We start from the raw sequence: 21104 nt of genomic DNA, 5'->3' as shown, positions 1-21104 counted from the left end.
GGTTAGTTAATATATTTGAATATGTTACCTTTAGTTTTATCATTAAAAATTTGTGCATAAAAAAGAAGAGAATGAATATTCTTATTACTAAAATCTTCTATTGCCAACTTACTACCTATCTAATCACCGTTGGATCAACATTTTCTATTTTTTCAAAAACTTTTTAACATTCTCTCTCTTTGATTCAATGGTGATTAGATAGATAGTAAGTTAGTAATAAAAAAATTTAGTAGTAAAAATATCTTTCCTCTAAAAAGAATACTTATTTTTTAAAATCTCATTTTGTTAATTTTTGTTGTTGATAAAATTGTAATTATAAATCATTTTAAACACAAGGATCGAAAGAAGCTAATCAGAAACAAATCTACATGCCGAAATGAACACCAAAACGAAACTGAAATGAACACAAATCACAATCCGTTGTCTCATTTGCCAGCTATTTACTATACTAACTCCAAAGCATTCTCGTCATTGTGACATTGTCCCTTCCAAAAGTTAATTGTTTGAAAATGTCCATTAGCAAAAGCAGACCTTCCTATCAAGTATCAACCCCCACTTACTTATCGTATTGGACCCCACCCCACTGATAAGCCCCCTTCCATTCCATCAACCTCAAAAGTAACATCTTTTATAAGACTATAATGTACCACTAGTACCAAGTACCAACCACCCTCGTCCGATAAACAAAAAGCCACCAAGAAAACACAAACAAAAAATTTAAAATAAAAATAAAAATAAAAATAAAGCATAGAGAGTAAGCACGTGGTTTTCAGTTTCAGTTTCAGTTTGTGTTACCATTATATATAACAATTCCCTCTGTCTTTCTCTTATGCGTCCAACCCCACCATACCACAATTCTTATACCTTACTTATTTCTTCCTGTATTATGTTTAGCATTCCAAATCACGCTTCTGCTTCTTCGTACCAATACCATTTCCATACATAAAGACATTCTTAGAGAGAGAGAGAGTGGTGGAAGAGAAGAAGAAGACAGGGATTTGCTGTATGTCAATAGACTGTGTTGAGACATATTGCGGTGGATTCGGCGAGCTCGCTAACCCTTTACAATGGCCTCAGCTTCGCAAAAGGCGACGCCCCCACCTTCGGTTCTCGCCTCTGCCACCATCGCCGCACCCGATCAGAGTGCCAAGAAGGTAGCCATGGCCATCACTGAACCTTCCACTAATACCCCTCTTCCTAAAGGTACCATTTTTACTTTTGTTTTTCTTGTATATGCTAGATTGTAACATGAATGTCTAGATCATCCTTTTTTTTTATTTCTTCTTCTTGTGTTTAAAGTTCTTACCGTGTTTGTTTCATTCGTGTCGTTCATACTTCACACAATTGGTTCAATTTGTAACAAAGGAAATACTAGTAATAATTGTTAGAGGCATTATTTGCCTCGCTTGACAGTTGACACCCAGGTTGTTTGTGGTTACGAGATTAAATTCATGTTATTATATACAATTGGCGTGTCTATGTGCATGCATGTATCTAAGTACGTATGTTATTGTATATAATAACCTCTTTGTTTCCATTACACTACTAGAAAGAAAATGAAAGTCACAAATTTTATCCTTCTCTATTTGCTCTGGACTCTGTGCTCTATACCCTATGCTCAGCTATTATATATGATTTGCCAATTATTTTTAATTTGTTTCAAAGAAAGGAAAAAGTCTTGCCGTTGCTAACTGCTCCTCGAATTTGTTTAAATAGATGCTTATTTACTTTAGGACATAGAAAAATGGATTTTGTGTCAGAAGTCCAGAAGCAACTGATGCTGATATGTTTTGCTACTTAGACTACTGATGCATTCTTTTTAGAGTTTATTTCAAGTTCTTGAATCTTGTTTGTTCTGCTTACTTTTTCACTTGTTTTTGTATTAACTGTGTGTTTTCTTATATTACATTTGTTGCAACGTTGAACAGGAGCAACTATAATGCCAAGGGCACAATCAAGCCACCCTTTGGACCCTTTATCTGCTGCCGAAATCTCTGTGGCAGTGGCAACAGTTAGGGCAGCTGGAGCCACTCCTGAGGTTAACCACGCTATCACTTGTTTGTTTAAGAAGATTTATTTGTATATTTGGGTGTTTTTTTTGTGCATGTTATCTGATAATTAATTTTCATCCTCTGTATTTTGAAGCAGTTGTTACTAACGATTCTTTTTTCCCCAACTGTCTTTATTTCTTACAGCTCAGAGATAGTATGCGCTTTATTGAAGCAGTTTTGTTGGAACCAGATAAACATGTTGTTGCACTGGCTGATGCTTATTTCTTTCCACCTTTCCAACCATCACTGATTCATAGAACTAAAGGAGGGCCTGTAATTCCCAGTAAACTCCCTCCGAGATGCGCTAGACTTGTTGTTTACAATAAGAAGACTAATGAGACTAGTATATGGATTGTTGAATTATCAGAAGTACATGCAGTAACTCGAGGTGGTCATCACCGTGGAAAAGTAATTTCATCAAACGTTATTCCAGATGTTCAGCCTCCAATGGTATGTTTTGTTTATTTCCTGATGACTTCTGATTCCAGTTCTTACCATTGTATACAAACTGTAGTATTTGAAGGCAGACAGTTTGCGAAACTTACATGGAATATATTATACCAACAGGAGCAATGTCTGTAGTGGAATTTCTTTATTTTACCTAGTTACATTTTTCATTTTTTATGATTGAGAATTCCATATTGGAGTATTGAGTAACAGATCAGATCAATATCTTGAAAATCAAATGGGTCAGTTTTTTCAATCTTACAAGTGTAGTGGAGAAAGCATATCCTACTGTCCACATGAGTAAAAGAAAAAACTAGATAGTTTGGCAGCTTGGTAAATCTGAAATTTGAGGTTCCATCCCAAGTTTTGTTCCTAAAGATAATTAGATGTGTACAGTTTTCAGAAGGGTGTTGAGTTAGTTATATCTGAACATTTAATTTGTCCAAGTGTATCCAACTGCAGCAGTTATAATGCACTTCAATTTTCGATTCCATAATGCTCAATCCGTCTTCAGGATGCTGTGGAATATGCAGAGTGTGAAGCTGTTGTTAAAGATTTTCCTCCATTTAGAGAGGCTATGAAGAAAAGGGGCATAGAAGACATGGACCTTCTAATGGTTGATACCTGGTAACTTTAGTTGCATGTTCTTTGTTCATAGAGCTCTTGTGTGGATAAGTTTCTATTCTTTTGCTGTGCATTTTCTCTATTTAAACTTTCTTCTTCATATTTCTGCTGCAGGTGTGTTGGTAATTACAGTGAAGCTGACAGTCCCAGCCGTAGGCTTGCTAAGCCACTCATATTTTGCCGAGCCGAGAGTGACTGCCCTATGGAGAATGGCTATGCACGCCCAGTTGAAGGCATCTATGTGCTTGTTGATATGCAAAACATGGTGGTGATTGAGTTTGAAGACCGTAAACTTATTCCTCTGCCTCCAGTTGATCCCTTGAGGAACTATTCTGCTGGTGAAACAAGGGGTGGTTCTGATAGAAGTGATGTAAAACCCTTGCAAATTATTCAGCCTGAAGGTCCAAGCTTTCGTGTTAATGGATCTTATGTTGAATGGCAGAAGGTAGTGTTGAATTGATTCATTGCTTTATCTTCAGAAAAGTCAAGATACTAAGCATAGCACCAAGATTTTTATTTTCCAAATGTCCAACTAGTTCTATAACTAGTAATTTTGCTTGTTAACAGTGGAATTTTCGTATTGGATTCACTCCCAGAGAAGGTTTGGTTATATATTCTGTTGCATATGTTGATGGCAGTCGAGGGCGAAGGCCTGTAGCTCATAGGCTGAGTTTTGTGGAGATGGTTGTGCCCTATGGAGATCCAAATGAACCACATTACAGGAAGAATGCTTTTGATGCTGGGGAAGATGGCTTGGGAAAAAATGCACATTCTCTCAAGAAGGTTAAAGAACTCAATATTTATCCTCTCGAATATGTATTTTGTTTGCCTTGTTCCTCTTTCTGATTGAAATTCAATTGGTCTAAAGTCAATTGTTGTTACAGGGATGTGATTGTTTGGGCCACATAAAATATTTTGAAGCTCACTTCACAAACTTCACTGGTGGAGTTGAGACAATTGAAAATTGTGTATGTTTGCATGAAGAGGATCATGGAATTCTGTGGAAGCATCAAGACTGGAGAACTGGCTTGGCAGAAGTCCGAAGGTCTAGAAGACTTTCAGCTTCTTTTATGTGTACTGTGGCTAACTATGAGTACGGGTTTTTTTGGCACTTTTATCAGGCGAGTCAAACATCACAATTTTGTTAGAGATATATATGCTTAACATTAATGACATCATATATTGATGTGGTTTTCCTTAATGCATAATTTCACAATTGTTCACTCTTTGATCATCCTTTGAGTTATTGTGAGGCTGTTTTTAGCTATTTGTACAATGAGACTGCATCTTTATGCCCTGATAGTTGGTTTTCCTTTAAGAAAGACAGCATTATTTAAATAATCTTTTCTCGCTTTGCTTTTCATGAAATAACTGCATATTATCTTCTTTTTTTCTATATTTTTCGTAATGTTCTTGTTAACTGGTGACTAACTATGTGGAAAATGATGGTGTGTGTTGTTATAGGATGGAAAAATTGAAGCTGAAGTTAAGCTAACTGGAATACTAAGCTTAGGAACCTTGTTACCTGGAGAGTTTCGAAAATATGGAACCATGATTGCGCCAGGTCTATATGCTCCAGTTCATCAACACTTTTTTGTTGCTCGCATGGACATGGCTGTGGATTCTAAACCTGGTGATGCTTTGAATCAGGTAATTAGAATTGAAATACAAATTTTTCTGGTCCTACACTCATACTATACTATGTTATGCAGCTTATACTATTTCAGCACATATTTTTGGTGTAAGCACTAACTTAGTGGTGATCTTAATGGTCCTAATGGCAGTGAGTTTTTCTCCTTTAGAAATGTATTTCGACGCCTTGATCCTGGAGGCGCATTTTCCTCCTTACTGCCAGAAGTCTCATCTTGAAGTGCCACATTTCTTTTTAGATATTATCAAAATTACCAAATATTTTGTGACATTTTCTCCTCACCAGATGGAAAAATTGTAAACACAAGGCTATTTTCTATTACAATGCTAAAACCCTACTCTACCGTAGATATTCAGAAGTCAGTCTTTTGCATCATTAGTGATGTCAAACAGGAAGTAAAACTAGTGAATCCTCTCGAAAGTTAAAGCAAGATAAACATAAATAGCTTGTTTGTTTGCAATCTTCAATGAAATTTGGAGTGGATGACCATCAAGATCGTAATTGAATGGTTAAGAATGAAATAAAATTATATCATGTCAGTCTTTCTATGCTTGTTTAGGATCTTGATTCTCGAATCATTGTTACATTTTGATGATTTCTTTTATCTGAGGCTTATGAAATTAAATTGGGATTATTGATTGTATCTGTTAGAGAAGTATAAAAAACCATTAATGTAGCCTCACCCAACAGCTTAAGCTTTTGGGTTGAATTAGTTGTTTACAGTATCAAATATAGTGTCTTCTTGTTTATTCTGTTCCCTAAATTTGTCAGTTTTGATTTGGCTACTTTCGCTGTTTTGTTTGGAATTGTACTTGTAATCAGAATTCTCTTCTAATAAACTATATAGCTTGGCTACTACATCTTCTTTTTTCAAAGTCCTCATTCTTACACTATCAAGATGCTTGGTAGGTTATGGAGATCAATGTCAAAGTTGAGGAACCTGGGGAGAATAATGTTCATCATAATGCATTCTATGCTGAAGAGACTCTGCTCAGATCTGAATTGGAAGCCATGCGTGATTGCAATCCTTTGACTGCTCGACATTGGATTGTAAGGCTTTCCCATTTTCTAGGGCCTAATTCTTACTATTCTTGTTAACCATTTCATACATCAAATTATTGAACTTTGATTCATTATGGTGAGATATAGTTCATGATTTCCTTACTAGCCACAAACAATTTTGAACTTGGTTTGCTTTCTTCTAAAAATTCTGTGTCTATTATAGTTTTTAACATAATTATTTTAATGGCATTGGTTACTATTTCAATAATGCTCCAGGTAAGGAACACAAGAACAGGCAATAGAACAGGACAGTTGACAGGCTATAAGCTAGTACCTGGCTCAAACTGCTTACCGTTAGCAGGTTCTGAGGCCAAGTTTTTAAGAAGAGCTGCTTTCTTGAAGCATAATCTTTGGGTAACATCGTATTCACGAGATGAAATGTTTCCCGGTGGAGAATTTCCTAATCAAAATCCACGTGTTTGCGAAGGACTAACTACATGGGTTAAGCAGAACCGTTCTTTGGAAGAAACTGATATAGTTCTTTGGTCCTCTCTCTCTCTCTCTCTCTCCCTCCCTCACACAACACACACATTTTGTGAAAAAATTTCTGGGGATGCTTATTTCATATTTTATAAAATTTCTAAAACAAAATTAGTAAAGCACTACTTGTATCAGAAAAACTAGTCTATTAAACTATGTAACAGTTTTAAGCAATAACCTATATAGTGGTCTATATTTAGTAAATTATATAAAATATTCAAGTTAAATAAGTTTCTCCATTTTTGTTGTTCAAACTCACATTACTGTCTTGCTAATGAAGATGTTGTACATTTTCTCTCGAGATTAACTTTGTTTAACTTTAGGTATGTATTTGGAATCACACATGTCCCTCGTTTAGAAGACTGGCCTGTTATGCCAGTAGAGCGCATTGGTTTTATGCTCATGGTAATTGTCTGTTATTTTCATGGATTTTTGTAGCATTCTTTGAATTATAGTCTGTTATTTTCCCTATCATTTTAAGCTAGCTTGATATGATGCATTGATGATTATGCAGTTATGCTTCCTACTTTTCTACCAACCTAACAAATAAATAGTTTTTATCTTAAGAAAAAGATAAATTAAATTTATTGAAAATGTGTCCTCTTCCTTTTTTTAATATTATATATAATTTATCTTTTTCTTAACATAATAACTATTTATTTGTCATATAACATGACAAATGATGAATGCATTTTCCTTATTATAAACCTCTTGATAAAAAGAACTGTAAAAAGCACTAGTATATCAATAATTGTTGATTTGGCATTATTGCGTTGCTATTTTAGGTCACGTTTAATTGTCTTTGTCTTAAACTGCGTGGAAGGTTTTCCATTTGTCTAACCTGTGTTCCGTTTGTGCAGCCTCATGGGTTTTTCAATTGTTCCCCTGCAGTGGATGTGCCCCCTAGTCCATGTGAATTGGACTCTAAAGATAATGACATCAAGGATACTGGGTCTTCCAAGCAAGTTCAGGGTGGATTAGTGGCAAAACTTTAAGACACTTGTCCTACCAAAAGTTATGGCTCTACAGTCTCAATCAAACACGAGTGCTAGTCTGTCATCCACTATGAAACTACAAGTGGAGCAGATTTTCTTTTTCCATTCTAGGATCTTAGTCGAGCTAGCTATTCAAATCCTAGTGGTTTTCTTGTTATCATGAAGTACTGGCTGATGGTATTCAATTGATTTTGTTTTTTTTTTTTGGGGATTGAATTGATTTTGTCTTTGTACGTGAGATAAATATGGATTCAAGTATTATTTGGGGACATTTGTTTAATATTTTTTAAAAATAGTTTTGTTTAAAAGATGTGTCTAAACAATTTTACGGTAGTTAGATTTTAAAAAGAAAATAAAATAATTTAATATTTTTCTTACAAATTATTAAATTGATTTTTTTAAGAAAAATATTCGGATGCAGTTTAGAATTTATACGACAATCAATTTGATGTAGTTCTGTACTGTCGTACCTGGATAACCAGTGTTCGTATATGACAGTACTGGGGTTCCGTTGTTGGTATACGAGTACTCGGCAGAATTATTGTTTTTAAGTAATTTCATTATCTAGTTTTTTTTTTTTTTTATTTTTTTTTTTATTTTATATATATACTATTTTTGATGTGGATGAGGGAAGCTTAGAAATATTTGCATTTGTAAACCATGGTGAATTTTATCAGTGAGAATAGCTTAAATGAAGATAATTTTTTTAAAAGGAAAAACTATCTAATTTATCTGTTATGACTTATGAGCACAATTAGTTGATTGATAACCCATAATAATGACTGAATTACTAAAGTTAAATGGGACAAGAGTCCCTTTCATAAATAATATCAATCGGTGAAGTCATTATGGATAAATTATGATTTGAAAAAAAAAAATTGGATTATTATTATTATTGAATCACAATTGGAGTATTATTCTCGTTCCGCTTGGTGCATTTGCTTTTTTTCCAACTGAGATATATTATTTGGAGATTCAGCTTTAGACTTAGAGGTGCTTCTCGCTGGAAGCATTCAATCTATTGGGGTCCATTCGCCAAATTCATTGGTTTGAAATGACATTAACAAAGTATGGCACGGCCACGCCTTTAAAGTCGTAACACGCGACTTATTTGAGACGAGGCACCCTTTCATTGGGCATCATCTACCAAATGAGGTCTTCTTCTTCCACACGTCACATTTATATTGTTAAAAAGCAGCTTGGGACTAAGTAAGTTCATCTCATTTCAACCGTTAATTCATGGAAAAGTGATAACTCTCTTTTAAAATAAATTTATTTTTAACATAATTAACCTATTATATATTTTTTTTTTTTATTAATTTAATTGAATATAGTATGATTTTAATCTCTTGAAATTTAAAAATCATTACATATATTCTTACTTTAAAGACAAAACTCAATTTTAAATATGCATATTCCTTTTCGCTTTGCATTCGCAGGTATCAGTCAACGACAACAAACCTTGTATTGACTGTGATATAAGAGATCCATTAACTCATCTTGATCCTTCTATTAATTTATCTTATTCTGTCATTCCTTTCCTTGTCTAACTCTCTCCACTCTGCCCCCTGCATCGTAATAATCCTCTCTGTTCGATTTCAATCAATACAAAACAACTGTCCTTCCGAAAAAAAAGAAATTTTTACTTTAATTAATTTACAGACATGGTACGAAGAATGAATGTATGTTTGTTGGAGATATTTAATTATATATAATATTAAACCTTATTTTTTATTGTCATAATTCTTATATTCAATCCTGGGGTGGTGGAAATGTGTAGGAAGAAGCAACATCTCCCGAAGAGTCAACCTTGGAGTCATACATTACACTGTCTGGAACAGTATTCCTAGTACTACCTTCCTTCCTTCCTGCTTTCCTCCTTCTTCACTTTCATGTTTTTTCATTATTCAAATTTTAATTATAATTAAAAATAAATAAAAATCATTGGTTTAGTTCTATCTTTTTTCTTCCTCTTCTCTCTGCTTCATCCTACAGTTATAGATAAGATAACAGAATTGTTGAAGTTAAGTGTGAGTGAGTGAGTGAGTGAGGTTGGTGTTTTTGTCTCCGATGATGGGTAACCCTAACCCTAACCCTAACCCGGAAGAGGAAAGGAGCCTCCAAGAGGAGCTCTCGGGTCCAATCTTACTGGGAGACAGAGTGATCAAACTGGCCCATGAAGCCGAATCATCGAAGACGGAGTGCTCGGAGCTGGCGAATAAGGTGCATCTCCTCTGCGACAGCCTCCGCTCCGTCGTGCGGGTGGTCTCCGCCACGCAATCACTGAACGAGCGCCCAATCCGCCGCATCGTGTGGGAAGTGTCGAAGAATCTGGAGCGCACGCTGGCACACGTGCGCAAGTGCAAGAAGCACGGCGGTGTCCTCCGGCAAGTATTCTCGATAACCACAACGGCGGATTTTCGAAAGGTTTGGAACCTTCTGGAATCTTCTAACGGCGACATGTCGTGGCTATTAAGCATCTTTGATTCAAAGGGGACGAATCTATCACTCCCACCCATAGCCAGCAACGACCCCATACTTGCGTGGGTTTGGACTTACACCTACACACTCCAGCTAGGTCAGCTCAAGGACCGAGCCGAAGCCGCCACGAACCTTGGTTCCCTCGCCAGGGACAATGACCGTAACAAGTTCATTATCATGGAGGAAGGTGGGGTCTTGCCGCTTCTCAAGCTTCTTAAAGAGGCTGCTTCACCGGATGCTCAGGTTGCCGCTGCTAATGCTCTCGTTAACATAGCCACTAACCAAAACCGGGTTGTCCGGTTCATCGTGGAGTCCGTTGGTGTCCCCACCATTGTTCAGGTTCTGGGTGATTCACCCATGAGGGTTCGTGTTTCCGTGGCCAATTTGGTTTCCACCATGGCCGAACAAGACACCGTTGCTCGTGAAGAGTTTGTGAGGGTCAATGTGACTAGACCCCTTGTCTCTTTGCTGTCCATGGATACTGTCCTCGCTGACCCCATGGCTGGTCGAGCCAGCATTCATTCACTTGTTCTGAATTTGTCATCGGCAGGGGAGGTTAATTCCGATGGCGGTAGCAGAGGGGGACACCAACACCATAGAAGGGAAAGAGAAAGAGATGTTGAGAGCCCTGAGTTAAGGAATGATATCAAAGTGTGTTGTGCTAAGGCTCTGTGGAAACTCTCTGAAGGGTGTCTTTCAAGTTGCAGGAAGATTACTGAGACTAAGGGTTTGCTTTGTCTGGCTAAGATTATTGAGTCCGAGAGTGGAGAATTGCGGTTCAATTGTCTTATGGTTGTCATGGAGATTGCTTCCGTGGCTGAGTCCAATGCTGATCTTAGAAGAGCTGCTTTTAAGCCCACCGCTCCGGCGGCTAAGGCAGTTTTGGATCAGCTTTTGAGGGTGGTTCGGGAAGAGAGCGATCCGGCGTTGAAGATCCCTGCCATTAAGTCAATTGGAGCCTTGGCCAGAAACTTCTCTGGAAAGGTTCCACAAGTTCTTGGTCCTTTAGTTGCCCAGCTTGGTAATAGAGATGTAGATGTGGCAAGTGAAGCTGCTATTGCCTTGGTAAAGTTTGTGTGCCTGGACAACTACAACTGTGTTGATCATTCTAAGGCAATACTTGAGCTTGATGGAATTCCTAAACTAATGAGTCTGCTGCAGATAAATGATCGTCAACAAGTGCATGGCCTAAAATTACTTTGTTACCTTGCCTTGAATGTGGGTAACAGTAAGGTTCTTGAGCAAGAACGTGCCTTGAGTACTCTAGAGAAGCTTGCTTGTCCTGTTCTAGCTCAACACCCTGATTTGAAGGAACTGTACGCAAAAGCCATACATCACCTCACTCTTTATCAGCCGGGAGCTCAATTGCACAAACAGCCCTTTGGGCTATAAGCACCACTGATTTCGCTAGTCAAAATAATGATCCTTGTAAGTGTTTCAAATGGAAAAGTTAAGAGTTTATTGTACTTAGAAAATGATGTATTCACATTGTGAAAATGCCAAAGTTTTAATTTAACAGCCACTCACTGTTACTTCTGGTATTGACTGACTGATCATTCAAATTATACATAAAGGCTGGTAATCTCAACAAGACAAGTAAATTTACGAATTTGCATCTGAAAATGCTGCACAATGATATAACTTAACTTTCAATTGATTTGATAGCATTACCAACTTTTCTATCTCTTGTGACTTCTTGCCCTTTCCTTTTTTTTTCTCTCCTGATTAGTAGCACTGTAATAATTTGGTTTCTGCTTTATAGATTTCTGATATCTGCCTGTTGGAATTTACAATATATACATGTGCAAGGTCATAGTTACCACTATTTATATTTTATGCTACTTATGTATATTAAATTATGATATATGCATTCCTTTTAAAGCAAAATAAATAAATAAATAAATAAAATAAAGCCCTGAATTATGTCTACAGACATGACGACTGTTTAATGTTTACTATGCATTTCTGCCTCCGAATATGCTATTCCCACATTTTTATCTAGTACTTTGTTTATGCTTACATCTTAATTTATGCTAATATATTTGATGAAACTTTTTTATTGAAAATAAAAATTTAAAAAAAAAAAAAAAAAAAAACGGTTAAACTAATGCTTTTAACTGCTAACACAGGTAAAAATTCTTATTCTCTGTTTGGATATCTATGCACTTCTCAATTTTTCCAATTGTAATCTCATTTGTATTGACAAATTTTATCACTTAAATTTTTCACTTGTTCAGGTTTCCCTTCCAGATATTTAAATTCCTGCAGAGATGACATGAAAAAGCTAAGCCATGCATTCTCCAGATATAACTGCCTCTGTTATCACATTTGGCAGGGAAAAAAAAAAAAAAGACTACATTTAAACTTAGTTCTCCTGTTATTAAGTGAAGGGATGAGGGGTATGAATATTTTGCATTGGTTGGGGGAAGCATAACATGAGCTTGTATAAAACTACTGATGATGTAGGTTTGCCTTATCCCTCTTGGGATGTTCTTCGAGAAGCAATCCAATGTCTGGAAAGTAAGGATAGTGGCGATCAATAGAAGATTTCAAGACACGAGCTTACTATAAATTTTGATCCAAAATATATCCTGGTAACCATGTCTGTAGAGTTCCTTGTTATTATTAACTGTATATAAACCTACATGTAATGCAATGATTGAAGTTTGTACAAAGTTGTCATGGATTAAAAAGTGGCGATCCAATGTTTGAGAAATAAAGAGAGTGGATGTCAGTGTGGAGTTCAAGACATGAGCTTGCTAGCAATATTGATTCAGAAATTATCCTGGTAACTGAATCTAAAGAATTGCGAGGTGTTGTGAACTGTATAAATCTACATACAATGGAACAACTGAAGCTTGTATACAGTTTTCATGGAGTAAAAAGTGTCTCCAAAGCTTGCAGCTGGCATTCTGGATAGACAAGGTGAACATTTGGAAAAATATGTCGTTTAAAGCAATGAACATGAAGTTTTACTGTGTATTTATTCACTTGGGGTACATGTTTGCTAAATTGTTTATGTTGAAAAAAGAATTCAGTAAATTGTGTGTGGCCAAGTTGAAATCAGGGAATGGAAATGGATGCGTAGTTGGATCTTAGTCTTCAACATGGCAGCATGCATTTCTGTTTTCTGTTGTAAGTTGCGGTATTTCAATCCCTATCCCGGAGTTACTCTTGAGAGGAGTTGTTTGCATTTGGTAACCCCTGATGAATTTCATGAAGCTGAGATGATACACACCTCTTGGAATTAGTGTGATAACTTCATTAGACCTAATCTGTTAATTTTTATTTAATGTCACCCTCGGAATCGGATTTATTGTTGGTTGAAACATAGTTATCAGATTAAAGAAGACTGGTTAGTTGATGACAGCAGGTAGACCACCCTGAAATCCCATTTGCTGCAAAATGTTTAAGTATCAGTTTGTTGTACAGGCCGTGTCTTTGGTTTTCAGGAAACAGTATGCCATGACGTTCTTGAGTTTTACAAATTGCAATATAAGTCATATTTTCCTGTAGTAAGCGCAAGTATGTGGTTGCAAATTTTTAGTTGCTCGATTACGTATCTAAAACTATCAAGTAACAATAAATGTACATACAGTACACTTGGTCCAATGGTCTTCCACAAGGATAGATTACCAAGGTTCAATCCCATTTCCCTCAAACTTTCTGTTGGAAAATCGAGCTGCTTATTGCCTATGTTAAATAAAAAACTATATTTTAATCCACTTTCAATATTGACTTTCTTTTTCTCAAACTGAACTTTCATATAGGAATGAATTTTCCTTGGCTTATCTATAGAAACGGGTCTATTGTCACCTCTTTTGTGTGTAGAATTTGGATCAACTGATGAAGTCTCGCTTCTACCAAGGATGATATTGGATAAGTAACATGGTCCAGACGAACATGTCAATCGCCAATATTTTGGGTTTTGCATTCTTCACAAATTAACACCTGCATCCTTAGCCAAAACACTTGGGAAATCATGTCATTGAGCGTTAATAGTAACTTTTTTTTTTCTTTTTTTTTTCAATGACTACAAGGAGGTTTGAACCTGTTACTTCTTGCGAACTACTATAAATCGGTCATTACTGGCCTTTTTTTAGTGACTTGTGTTGAGAGTAACTTGAGTAAGAAGGCAATTCAACTTTCATTTTGTTAAGCCAAGTAATTCATTAGGAGGTGGGATGAAACTAGAAAGCTACACCTCAGTCCTCGTATAAGTAATAGAAGACACTCACTCAATACGTAATTAGAAGTTTCGTGGTTTGAGTGAGGAAAGCGCAATCAGTGAAAGACACATTCATAAATGTCAACTGGCAACTTATCTTTGATGAGTAGCTATTATTAAGACGTTTAAATTAAGAAATGCTTTATGTACTTTTAAGTCTGTTCGCTTTCTCGTTAGCCTCGAAATAAAAAGAAAAAAGGAATAGGAAAAGCACTCTGTTTCCTTTGCGGTATTAAGGTCATAATCACTTTCAAGCCATAAAGCCGAATTCATTCGGTAAAAGTACTCTATTTTGCGATTTTTACCATGTTAAAGAGTCGCAAAATGTCAAACATAATCGTTATTAGATACTTTGCAATCATGCTAGGGAGTATATTTCTTTAATCACCACTTCATTACAATAAATCATCGATTCTTCTTATTAGTGCCTGTAATTATATTCGTAAGGTCTTTTTGGCCTAAAATTCATCATTGCCAATGGCAGTTTTGAGTGTGTCTTTGACATCGATTTTCATTCTCAAGGCCATGGTCCATCTATTTCCTCTAGAAGCAAAAGCTCCCATGTTAAGTTCAACGTTCACTTATGCATTCGATTTAAGCCCCATCATTGGGTTCTACCTAACTTCATTTTCATTCAATATCTCGAGCTCTTTACTTTAGTGCGAATCGCAAAAGAAATCGATTGTCTGTTGTCATTTCAACCTCTACGTGTAAATTTAACTTAGCTTTGTATAAGATAAATATTTCACGAGCTCGACAAGTGTAATTCAAGATTATACCCACTTCATACTCAACTTCGAAGTTTAAAGTAATGGATTACAGATTTTACTCTTTAGATATGGTTAGAGCACCAGGAAATTTAATTGATTTTGTAAAGAATCAATTCAACTCAAAATCTTAAGCTATTGAGTGAGGGACTCTTTAATGATTTATATTATTCTCTAATATGCTCCGTCACAAGAGAGCTTATTGGGCTTGAAAGTTCGGTGATGCATCGGGTCCAGACTATCTGTGCTAAGAAATTACACAAATAAAATGGGGGGGGCGAGGATCGAATCCGGGATACCGAAGCTTTGATATCATATAAAGAATCAATTCAACTCAAAAACTTAAGCTATTAAGTGAGGGTCTCTTTAATGATTTATATTACTCCGTGACAAATTTAAATAGTGGTTTGAAACTTTATATGATGCAAGAAAAACACCATAACTAATTGGCAACTTGGCATATGAAATTTTTTGGTCATTTGTTTCCTTTTATGCAGGAGACAGCATCTTGTCGGTGTCCCTATATCATCTTCTTAAGAATTTGTTAAGTTCAAAGGCTATAATTCAGCAAAAGCAATCCAATATCACTTGTCGGATGCACCGTTAGTTGACCCTAAACTTCAACCATCTTTAATATTTCTCTTCTCTCTTTTCTCACGTTGTCTTTGTTAATTGCACTTTGTTTTACTTTAATGACGAATTCAAATGTAGCTCAAACTCCTCAGCTAGCTAGCTACCTAGCAGTTGCGTCGGCATATGTATTTCTTTTGTCATTATTAGCATGGACTAATTGCCTTGGATAGGTCCTAAAAGGTTTCACAAACTACATGTTAAAGGTTTTACTGTGGTTTATTTAATTATAACATTGAACCTGCTTTTCACAACAATGTTATTGCCTCTGATTTTGGTCAGAATCTTAAATGACTTTGACCACAGACACATATAACTACCCCCACAATCAAAACCTCTTTGATAATTACTTCATGGCTTGGCGGCAGGACCTTTTGTAATTTGCGTAAATATAATGTATGTACATGCTAGCTGTGGCTTAAACCATCTTTCCTCTTCATGTCAATGTCTGTCACAATTTCAAGCTTTAGATCAATTGTTGCCCAAACAATCTTACATCAGCGGCGTCTATTTAGCCTAAACACTCAAGTTAATTAATTTATGATGTGTCCCTTTCTTGCTTTTCTGATGTGGTTATGCCTCAGTGCACAGCTGTTCTAATTGAAGAAGTAGTAACTTTCACCGTCTTAATTTGGTACAAGGCAAAGTGGCAAACTATGGTAGGACCATTTGAGAGGTCAGGGCTGTAGTTACTGCACACTTTTGTTTGCTAGCTAAGTCAGTATTGGCTCAAAAATACATGCACTCTGCCTGAACAATTAACATCATCTATGATTTCTCATCTGATCATCACTATCACCAGGGTTTTCTAAAATCTATAGGACCCAATTGACTTTTTTGGATGGCTTTGCGTGCAAATTGAGAGCAGCTTTATTCTGATTTATGACTCACCAATGCCTTATGCCTAATGCATATGTAGTAGTAACATGTAGTGTATGACATTATGTGGGTTCCCTTTTCTCATTTGCTTCAATTGGTTATCTTCTTCAGACTATAAGAAACATGAAAATATAAGCAGTAGAATGGAACTGATGAGCAAATTAAGTTGTTATAAATTGTACAGTCACGTCCTCTATGTTTAAAAGCATAATTTTTTGAATCTGTCAGAACCCAGAAGAGCTAAGATCATATACATATTGTTCTTTGAGATATATAAAATCATTAATGTAATCTCACCCAATAACTTAAGTTTTTGGGTTGAATTGGTTCTTTACATGATATCAGAGCCTCAGTGTACCGGTTTCGATTCTCACCGCCTCCCACTTTCTTTCTAGTGGAATTTATTTATTCGCACATGTAGGTGAGCCTGTGCATCGTCCACTCTTCAAGCCGGCTCTTGTGTGAGGGAGCATGTTGAGATATATAAAACTATTAATGTAACTTCACCCAATAGCTTAAGTTTTTGGGTTGAATTGGTTCTTTACACATACAAATATATATATATATATATAATCACCATGCAAATTTTGGCTATATAAGCACGAAGTTATTGCACTGATGATTGTTATATTGTGTCTTAGAGCAGCTTGTAGTGACAGCAAATTAAAGATGATTATAAAGCCGGTTTAAATGAGGACATATGTTTTGAACCGAATATACTACACAGAAAGAGAAGATCCTAGCCGTAGACTTTAATCAGCTTTTTATGGTATCTCTCTCCAATAATGCAGATTTGGGGCAGCCAATTTGAGCCCTTTTGGAGGGATTGACCGATGCATGGTGCTGCTGGGAGCCAGAATCTGGATTATATGCCAGCAAAAACAGCATCCTTCATTATACGATAGGACAGGATAATCTTCTTATTCAAACTCTGCCAGCACTACTATCCCTACCAAAGCCCACCATATATACATTATGTATATTCAGAAACACACGGGCGTGTGTCCCAGAGTGTGATGTGATGTCATATGATATATATTATACAAGTAAGTATCAAAGAAAATAAAATAAAAGGAATTCGAAAGCATTTGACCAGCTCTCTAGATGACAACAAAAGGAAGAAGATAAGGATCATAATTAAATGAGAAAAGAAAAAGGAAAAGGAAAATATGTATAGGTATTATTACTGCACGTAACAATTTATTAATAGAACAATATGGAAATATTACAGCCATGAAACAAAATTAGCTTCACTCATTAATATTCAAGAATACATAGTTATTCAAACTTTGGCTGATGAAAACAGATACATCCATAGGAAAAATAAATGCGTGGAGGGGGGAAACATCTCAAATCTTTCGCTAGAAATTTCCTGTACTATCAACAACTTTCTATCTTTGCTACCTTGTTTCAACCAGAGGGAATTCAAAAAAAAATTAAAAGAATGAATTTACAGTTCATATATGCTGGAACACATCAAAATTTGCTCCTGTTAGATCCTCTGACAGTGACGTTAATGGAAAGCTAGTGAAATCTATCGAATTGTGAGTCTGCAGTTGCCCTTGATCTTCCCATGAACTTGTCTTGAAATCCTCGGATTTTATGGCATTGACTTGGAACTGAAACAAAGGGTCCAACTTGTTCTCCCCGTCCCACGAGAACCCTGCATTTTCCATCATGCTGTTCGTTTGACACCCTCCTCCTTGATAAATAGTGCTCATGTTTGAGCTATTGCTGGAACTTTCTTTCACCCGATCATTCATGAACAAGGAACTGATTTTTGAAGCTGAATTGTTGTCTGAAAACTCAGTCACCGACACGTTCCCATGATCCGAATTGGTTAAACTTGGCATTGAAGAGAATCCATTGCTTGAGTTCTGTCCAAATTGGTTCTGATCAAATGGTCTAAGGCTCGTGTGATAAGGACTCAGAGGTAAGTTATAACCAGATTGCATAACACCCATTTGGAAATCATAGTAGGACAAAGGATCCAATGCTGGCTTGGTCATGAAAATTTCTCTTGAAGCTTCTGTTAGCCCACAATCATAGTAATTCGAATCACCTATTAGAAGTGCTGAACCCTGTGATGAAGTTAAGGTTGATGCAGCTGAAGGCCCTTGAGACAATGGTATCTGTATAGGCGTTGTCTCTGTGCTTTTTGTTTCTTCCTTCCCATGAGCTTCAGTAAGAGGCTTGTGTGTAGTTGGGTCAATCCCTTGCTTCAATAGCTTCTTCTTTAGACATGAATTCCAAAAGTTTTTAATCTCATTATCTGTTCTCCCTGGTAATTGTGCTGCTATTTGAGCCCACCTGATATACAAAAGAAAATGATTTCATAACCTTGAAAAAAAAAAGAAAAGAAGAAGCTTGTTTTATTATGTTGATCATCCTTCAATATATGTTACCTATTTCCAAGGACTTCATGAAGACTGATTATAAGATCCTCCTCCTGCTGCGAGAACATTCCTCTCTTCAAATCAGGCCTCAAATAGTTTATCCATCTTAACCTGCAACTCTTTCCACATCTTTGCAACCCTGCAATTCATGAAACTATATTTAGACTCTTTATATATAAGGGAGAACAAAAAGAAGAAGAACTTTGTATATTCATTAATGAAACATGTAAATTGCTACCAGCTAGTTTGGGAACTGAACTCCAGCAGCCAACACCAAATCTGGTAATGTAATTGAATAGCTTCTCATCTTCATCAGGAGACCATAAACCTTTCCTCAACTTTTGCTTTACACAACAGGAATGGCGACCCATTTGTGAGAGGACAGTGGGAATGACAATGTTACTTAATTATGGAGGAAGAGAGTACGAACTCTCAAGTGGTCACTGCCTCTATATAGCGTGAAATATTTACCAGAGTGCTTGTGTGTGTGTGTCACTTGAACGTTTCAAGAAAGAGGTAGAAATATTGTTATGTTGTGGGGTGGAGAGGGAGTAACTCATTAACTATTTGTGTTCATTTAAAGAGAGGAGAGCTAAATCATAAATCATACTTAGGATTGAAGTTAACAGAGAGAGAGAGAGAGAGAGAACCCTGAGCTAGGAAGGTGCAGCAATCAAGTGGTTTTTACGCAAATCCAGTGCTGCTTTTGCATTGAAATGGATTGGTTTTTAAGATATCTCTATTTCTAGAAATTAAATTAAATTAAATTAAATAAAGAGGAACAACTATGTAAACGTGTCTTTTGTGATAGCATTTAGTACGAGAACATAAAGAAATGAAATATTCAGTTATGTTTTTTTATTAATTTTCTTAATAAAATCAAAATGATTTCATATCTTATTGTGTTATTTTTTAAAATAAACTTAAAATATCTATCATATTATTTTTTTATAGCGAATAGCAGCCTTCATTATTCTTTCAGATATAACATTAATTTTTTTTTCTCTCCTTAAAAAATGTATTTGGTGAGAATCGAATTCTTGCCCATATCTACCCTATTCTACATATGAGTGGAATGCTTCCTGTTTCATTCATTGCTAATTACGTTCTAACTGCCAACTCTGTTGTCTTTTTTATTTTGTCTGAAACATAACCTCATATAGTAAACAGTACTCATATTTATATTCTGCATGTTAATTTAAACCCTTTTTGCGCTTTACTAAATTATTAAAAATATTGATCAAACATGACCTCATAAAATAATTGCTCTTTTGTTTTACCCTCGGACAATATGATCTCATCCCTATATGTCATTTGAGAAGGTTACGTGTTATTATAAAAATTAAAGAAAATGTATGGAGGTTTCAGAAACTTATATTTATTTTACCATTTTAGTTCGGAGTCGGTGTACATAGACGTTGATTAAATGATATCTATAATTTTTTTGATTAGGATTATATTATTTTTAATTTAATTTTACTTTATTATTTATAAAGCTTTGACCTTTCCAATAATTATATCATAGGCAGACTCTTTTTGTTAGTGTTTGATAACATGAGAGGTAGTAATTTGAAGTTTACTGGGAAAAAAAGAGAGGTTGAATTGAAGACGAAATTTACCCTTGTTCACAACTTTTTATTTACCGGCCTCATGTACTCTTGACTGACTAGTGGAGTATGTTTGTTCAGTCTCTTTCTTCTATTGTGATTCAAAAAATAGTGTGGTTATTTTTGTAATTTTAATTCATTTTTTCATCGATATTTTACCTTCAATCAAATATAGATTTAGAAAACTTTAATCAATTTTTTCAGTAATATTTTGTCTTATCAAATAACTTTTTTTTTATTTTACCATCAAACTTACTTTTTCACCATTTTCCCCGATAATTGTATTTACCTGATAAATAAAAAAATTTCCTCTACCAAACGTCCCCTAAAAGAAATTACATTTACCAAATAGGTACAGTGTAGTTGGTATCATATGTTGAGTAGGTATGGGAAGAATTTGTATTTGATTTCCATCAAATACATTTGTGATAAAGGGCGAAGAGCTTTAAATGTGATTAAGTCATAATTTAAAATTAATCATATAGCTGACTCAAAGAGTTAAAATTTGTTAAAGTCTCGAGAAGACAATTTACTTCAAAAAGATAATTAGGGTATGGATAAAAAAAATTGCTTTGTAATAATAAGGTTTTAAAAAAAAAATAACTCAAAATACTAACACGACAAAAATAAGCGAGTTGTGCTTCATTTGGCACCTGCTTTTACGCAGCACAAATTGCAATGCAATTGTGTTTTGGATATGTAAAAAGAATTATTTTTGTTTTTATTATAAGAAATAATTTTATTTTTTACGCATATAAAAGTATTTGAGACTTATATGAATCTTGTGAAAAAAAAAAAGAGATAAA

At 35.4% G+C, this 21104-nt stretch overlaps 3 protein-coding genes across 4 annotated transcripts; 2 read left to right on the top strand and 1 right to left on the bottom strand.

Moving 5' to 3' along the window:
- The first annotated feature begins 1939 nt into the window (after positions 1-1939).
- LOC133304377 (amine oxidase [copper-containing] zeta, peroxisomal) lies at positions 1940-7319 on the top strand. Its single transcript, XM_061504413.1, has 11 exons — positions 1940-2038; positions 2196-2501; positions 3013-3125; positions 3237-3567; positions 3690-3905; positions 4007-4243; positions 4587-4772; positions 5683-5823; positions 6052-6320; positions 6639-6720; positions 7176-7319. Exons 1-11 carry the CDS (start codon positions 1940-1942, stop codon positions 7308-7310), a joined length of 2115 nt encoding a protein of 704 aa, XP_061360397.1. The 3' UTR covers positions 7311-7319.
- Positions 7320-8882: 1563 nt separating this feature from the next.
- LOC133304376 (uncharacterized) lies at positions 8883-13479 on the top strand. Of its 2 annotated transcripts, XM_061504412.1 has the most exons (3): positions 8883-8992; positions 9091-11219; positions 12029-13479. In XM_061504412.1, the coding sequence occupies exon 2, from the start codon at positions 9381-9383 to the stop codon at positions 11181-11183; it is 1803 nt and encodes a 600-aa protein (XP_061360396.1). In that variant the 5' UTR covers positions 8883-8992; positions 9091-9380; the 3' UTR covers positions 11184-11219; positions 12029-13479. The 2 variants fall into 2 exon arrangements, with proteins under 2 accessions (XP_061360396.1, XP_061360395.1); XM_061504411.1 differs by having other exon boundaries at positions 8920-11219.
- A 4273-nt stretch (positions 13480-17752) lies between these two features.
- On the bottom strand, positions 17753-19062 carry LOC133304380 (transcription factor MYB4-like). The gene is made up of 3 exons (XM_061504416.1): positions 18930-19062; positions 18701-18830; positions 17753-18605 (listed from the first exon to the last, which is right to left on the bottom strand). The coding sequence occupies exons 1-3, from the start codon at positions 19060-19062 to the stop codon at positions 17753-17755; spliced, it is 1116 nt and encodes a 371-aa protein (XP_061360400.1).
- Between the last annotated feature and the right edge of the window lie 2042 nt (positions 19063-21104).

The sequence above is a fragment of the Gastrolobium bilobum genome, unplaced genomic scaffold (genome assembly GCF_033153095.1).
Source record: "Gastrolobium bilobum isolate Gb01-03AN ecotype WA unplaced genomic scaffold, APGP_CSIRO_Gbil_v1 utg41169, whole genome shotgun sequence".
Taxonomy (NCBI): domain Eukaryota; kingdom Viridiplantae; phylum Streptophyta; class Magnoliopsida; order Fabales; family Fabaceae; genus Gastrolobium; species Gastrolobium bilobum.
Note: the sequence above shows the minus strand (reverse complement) of the source record. Positions and strands in the feature narration are given on the sequence as shown.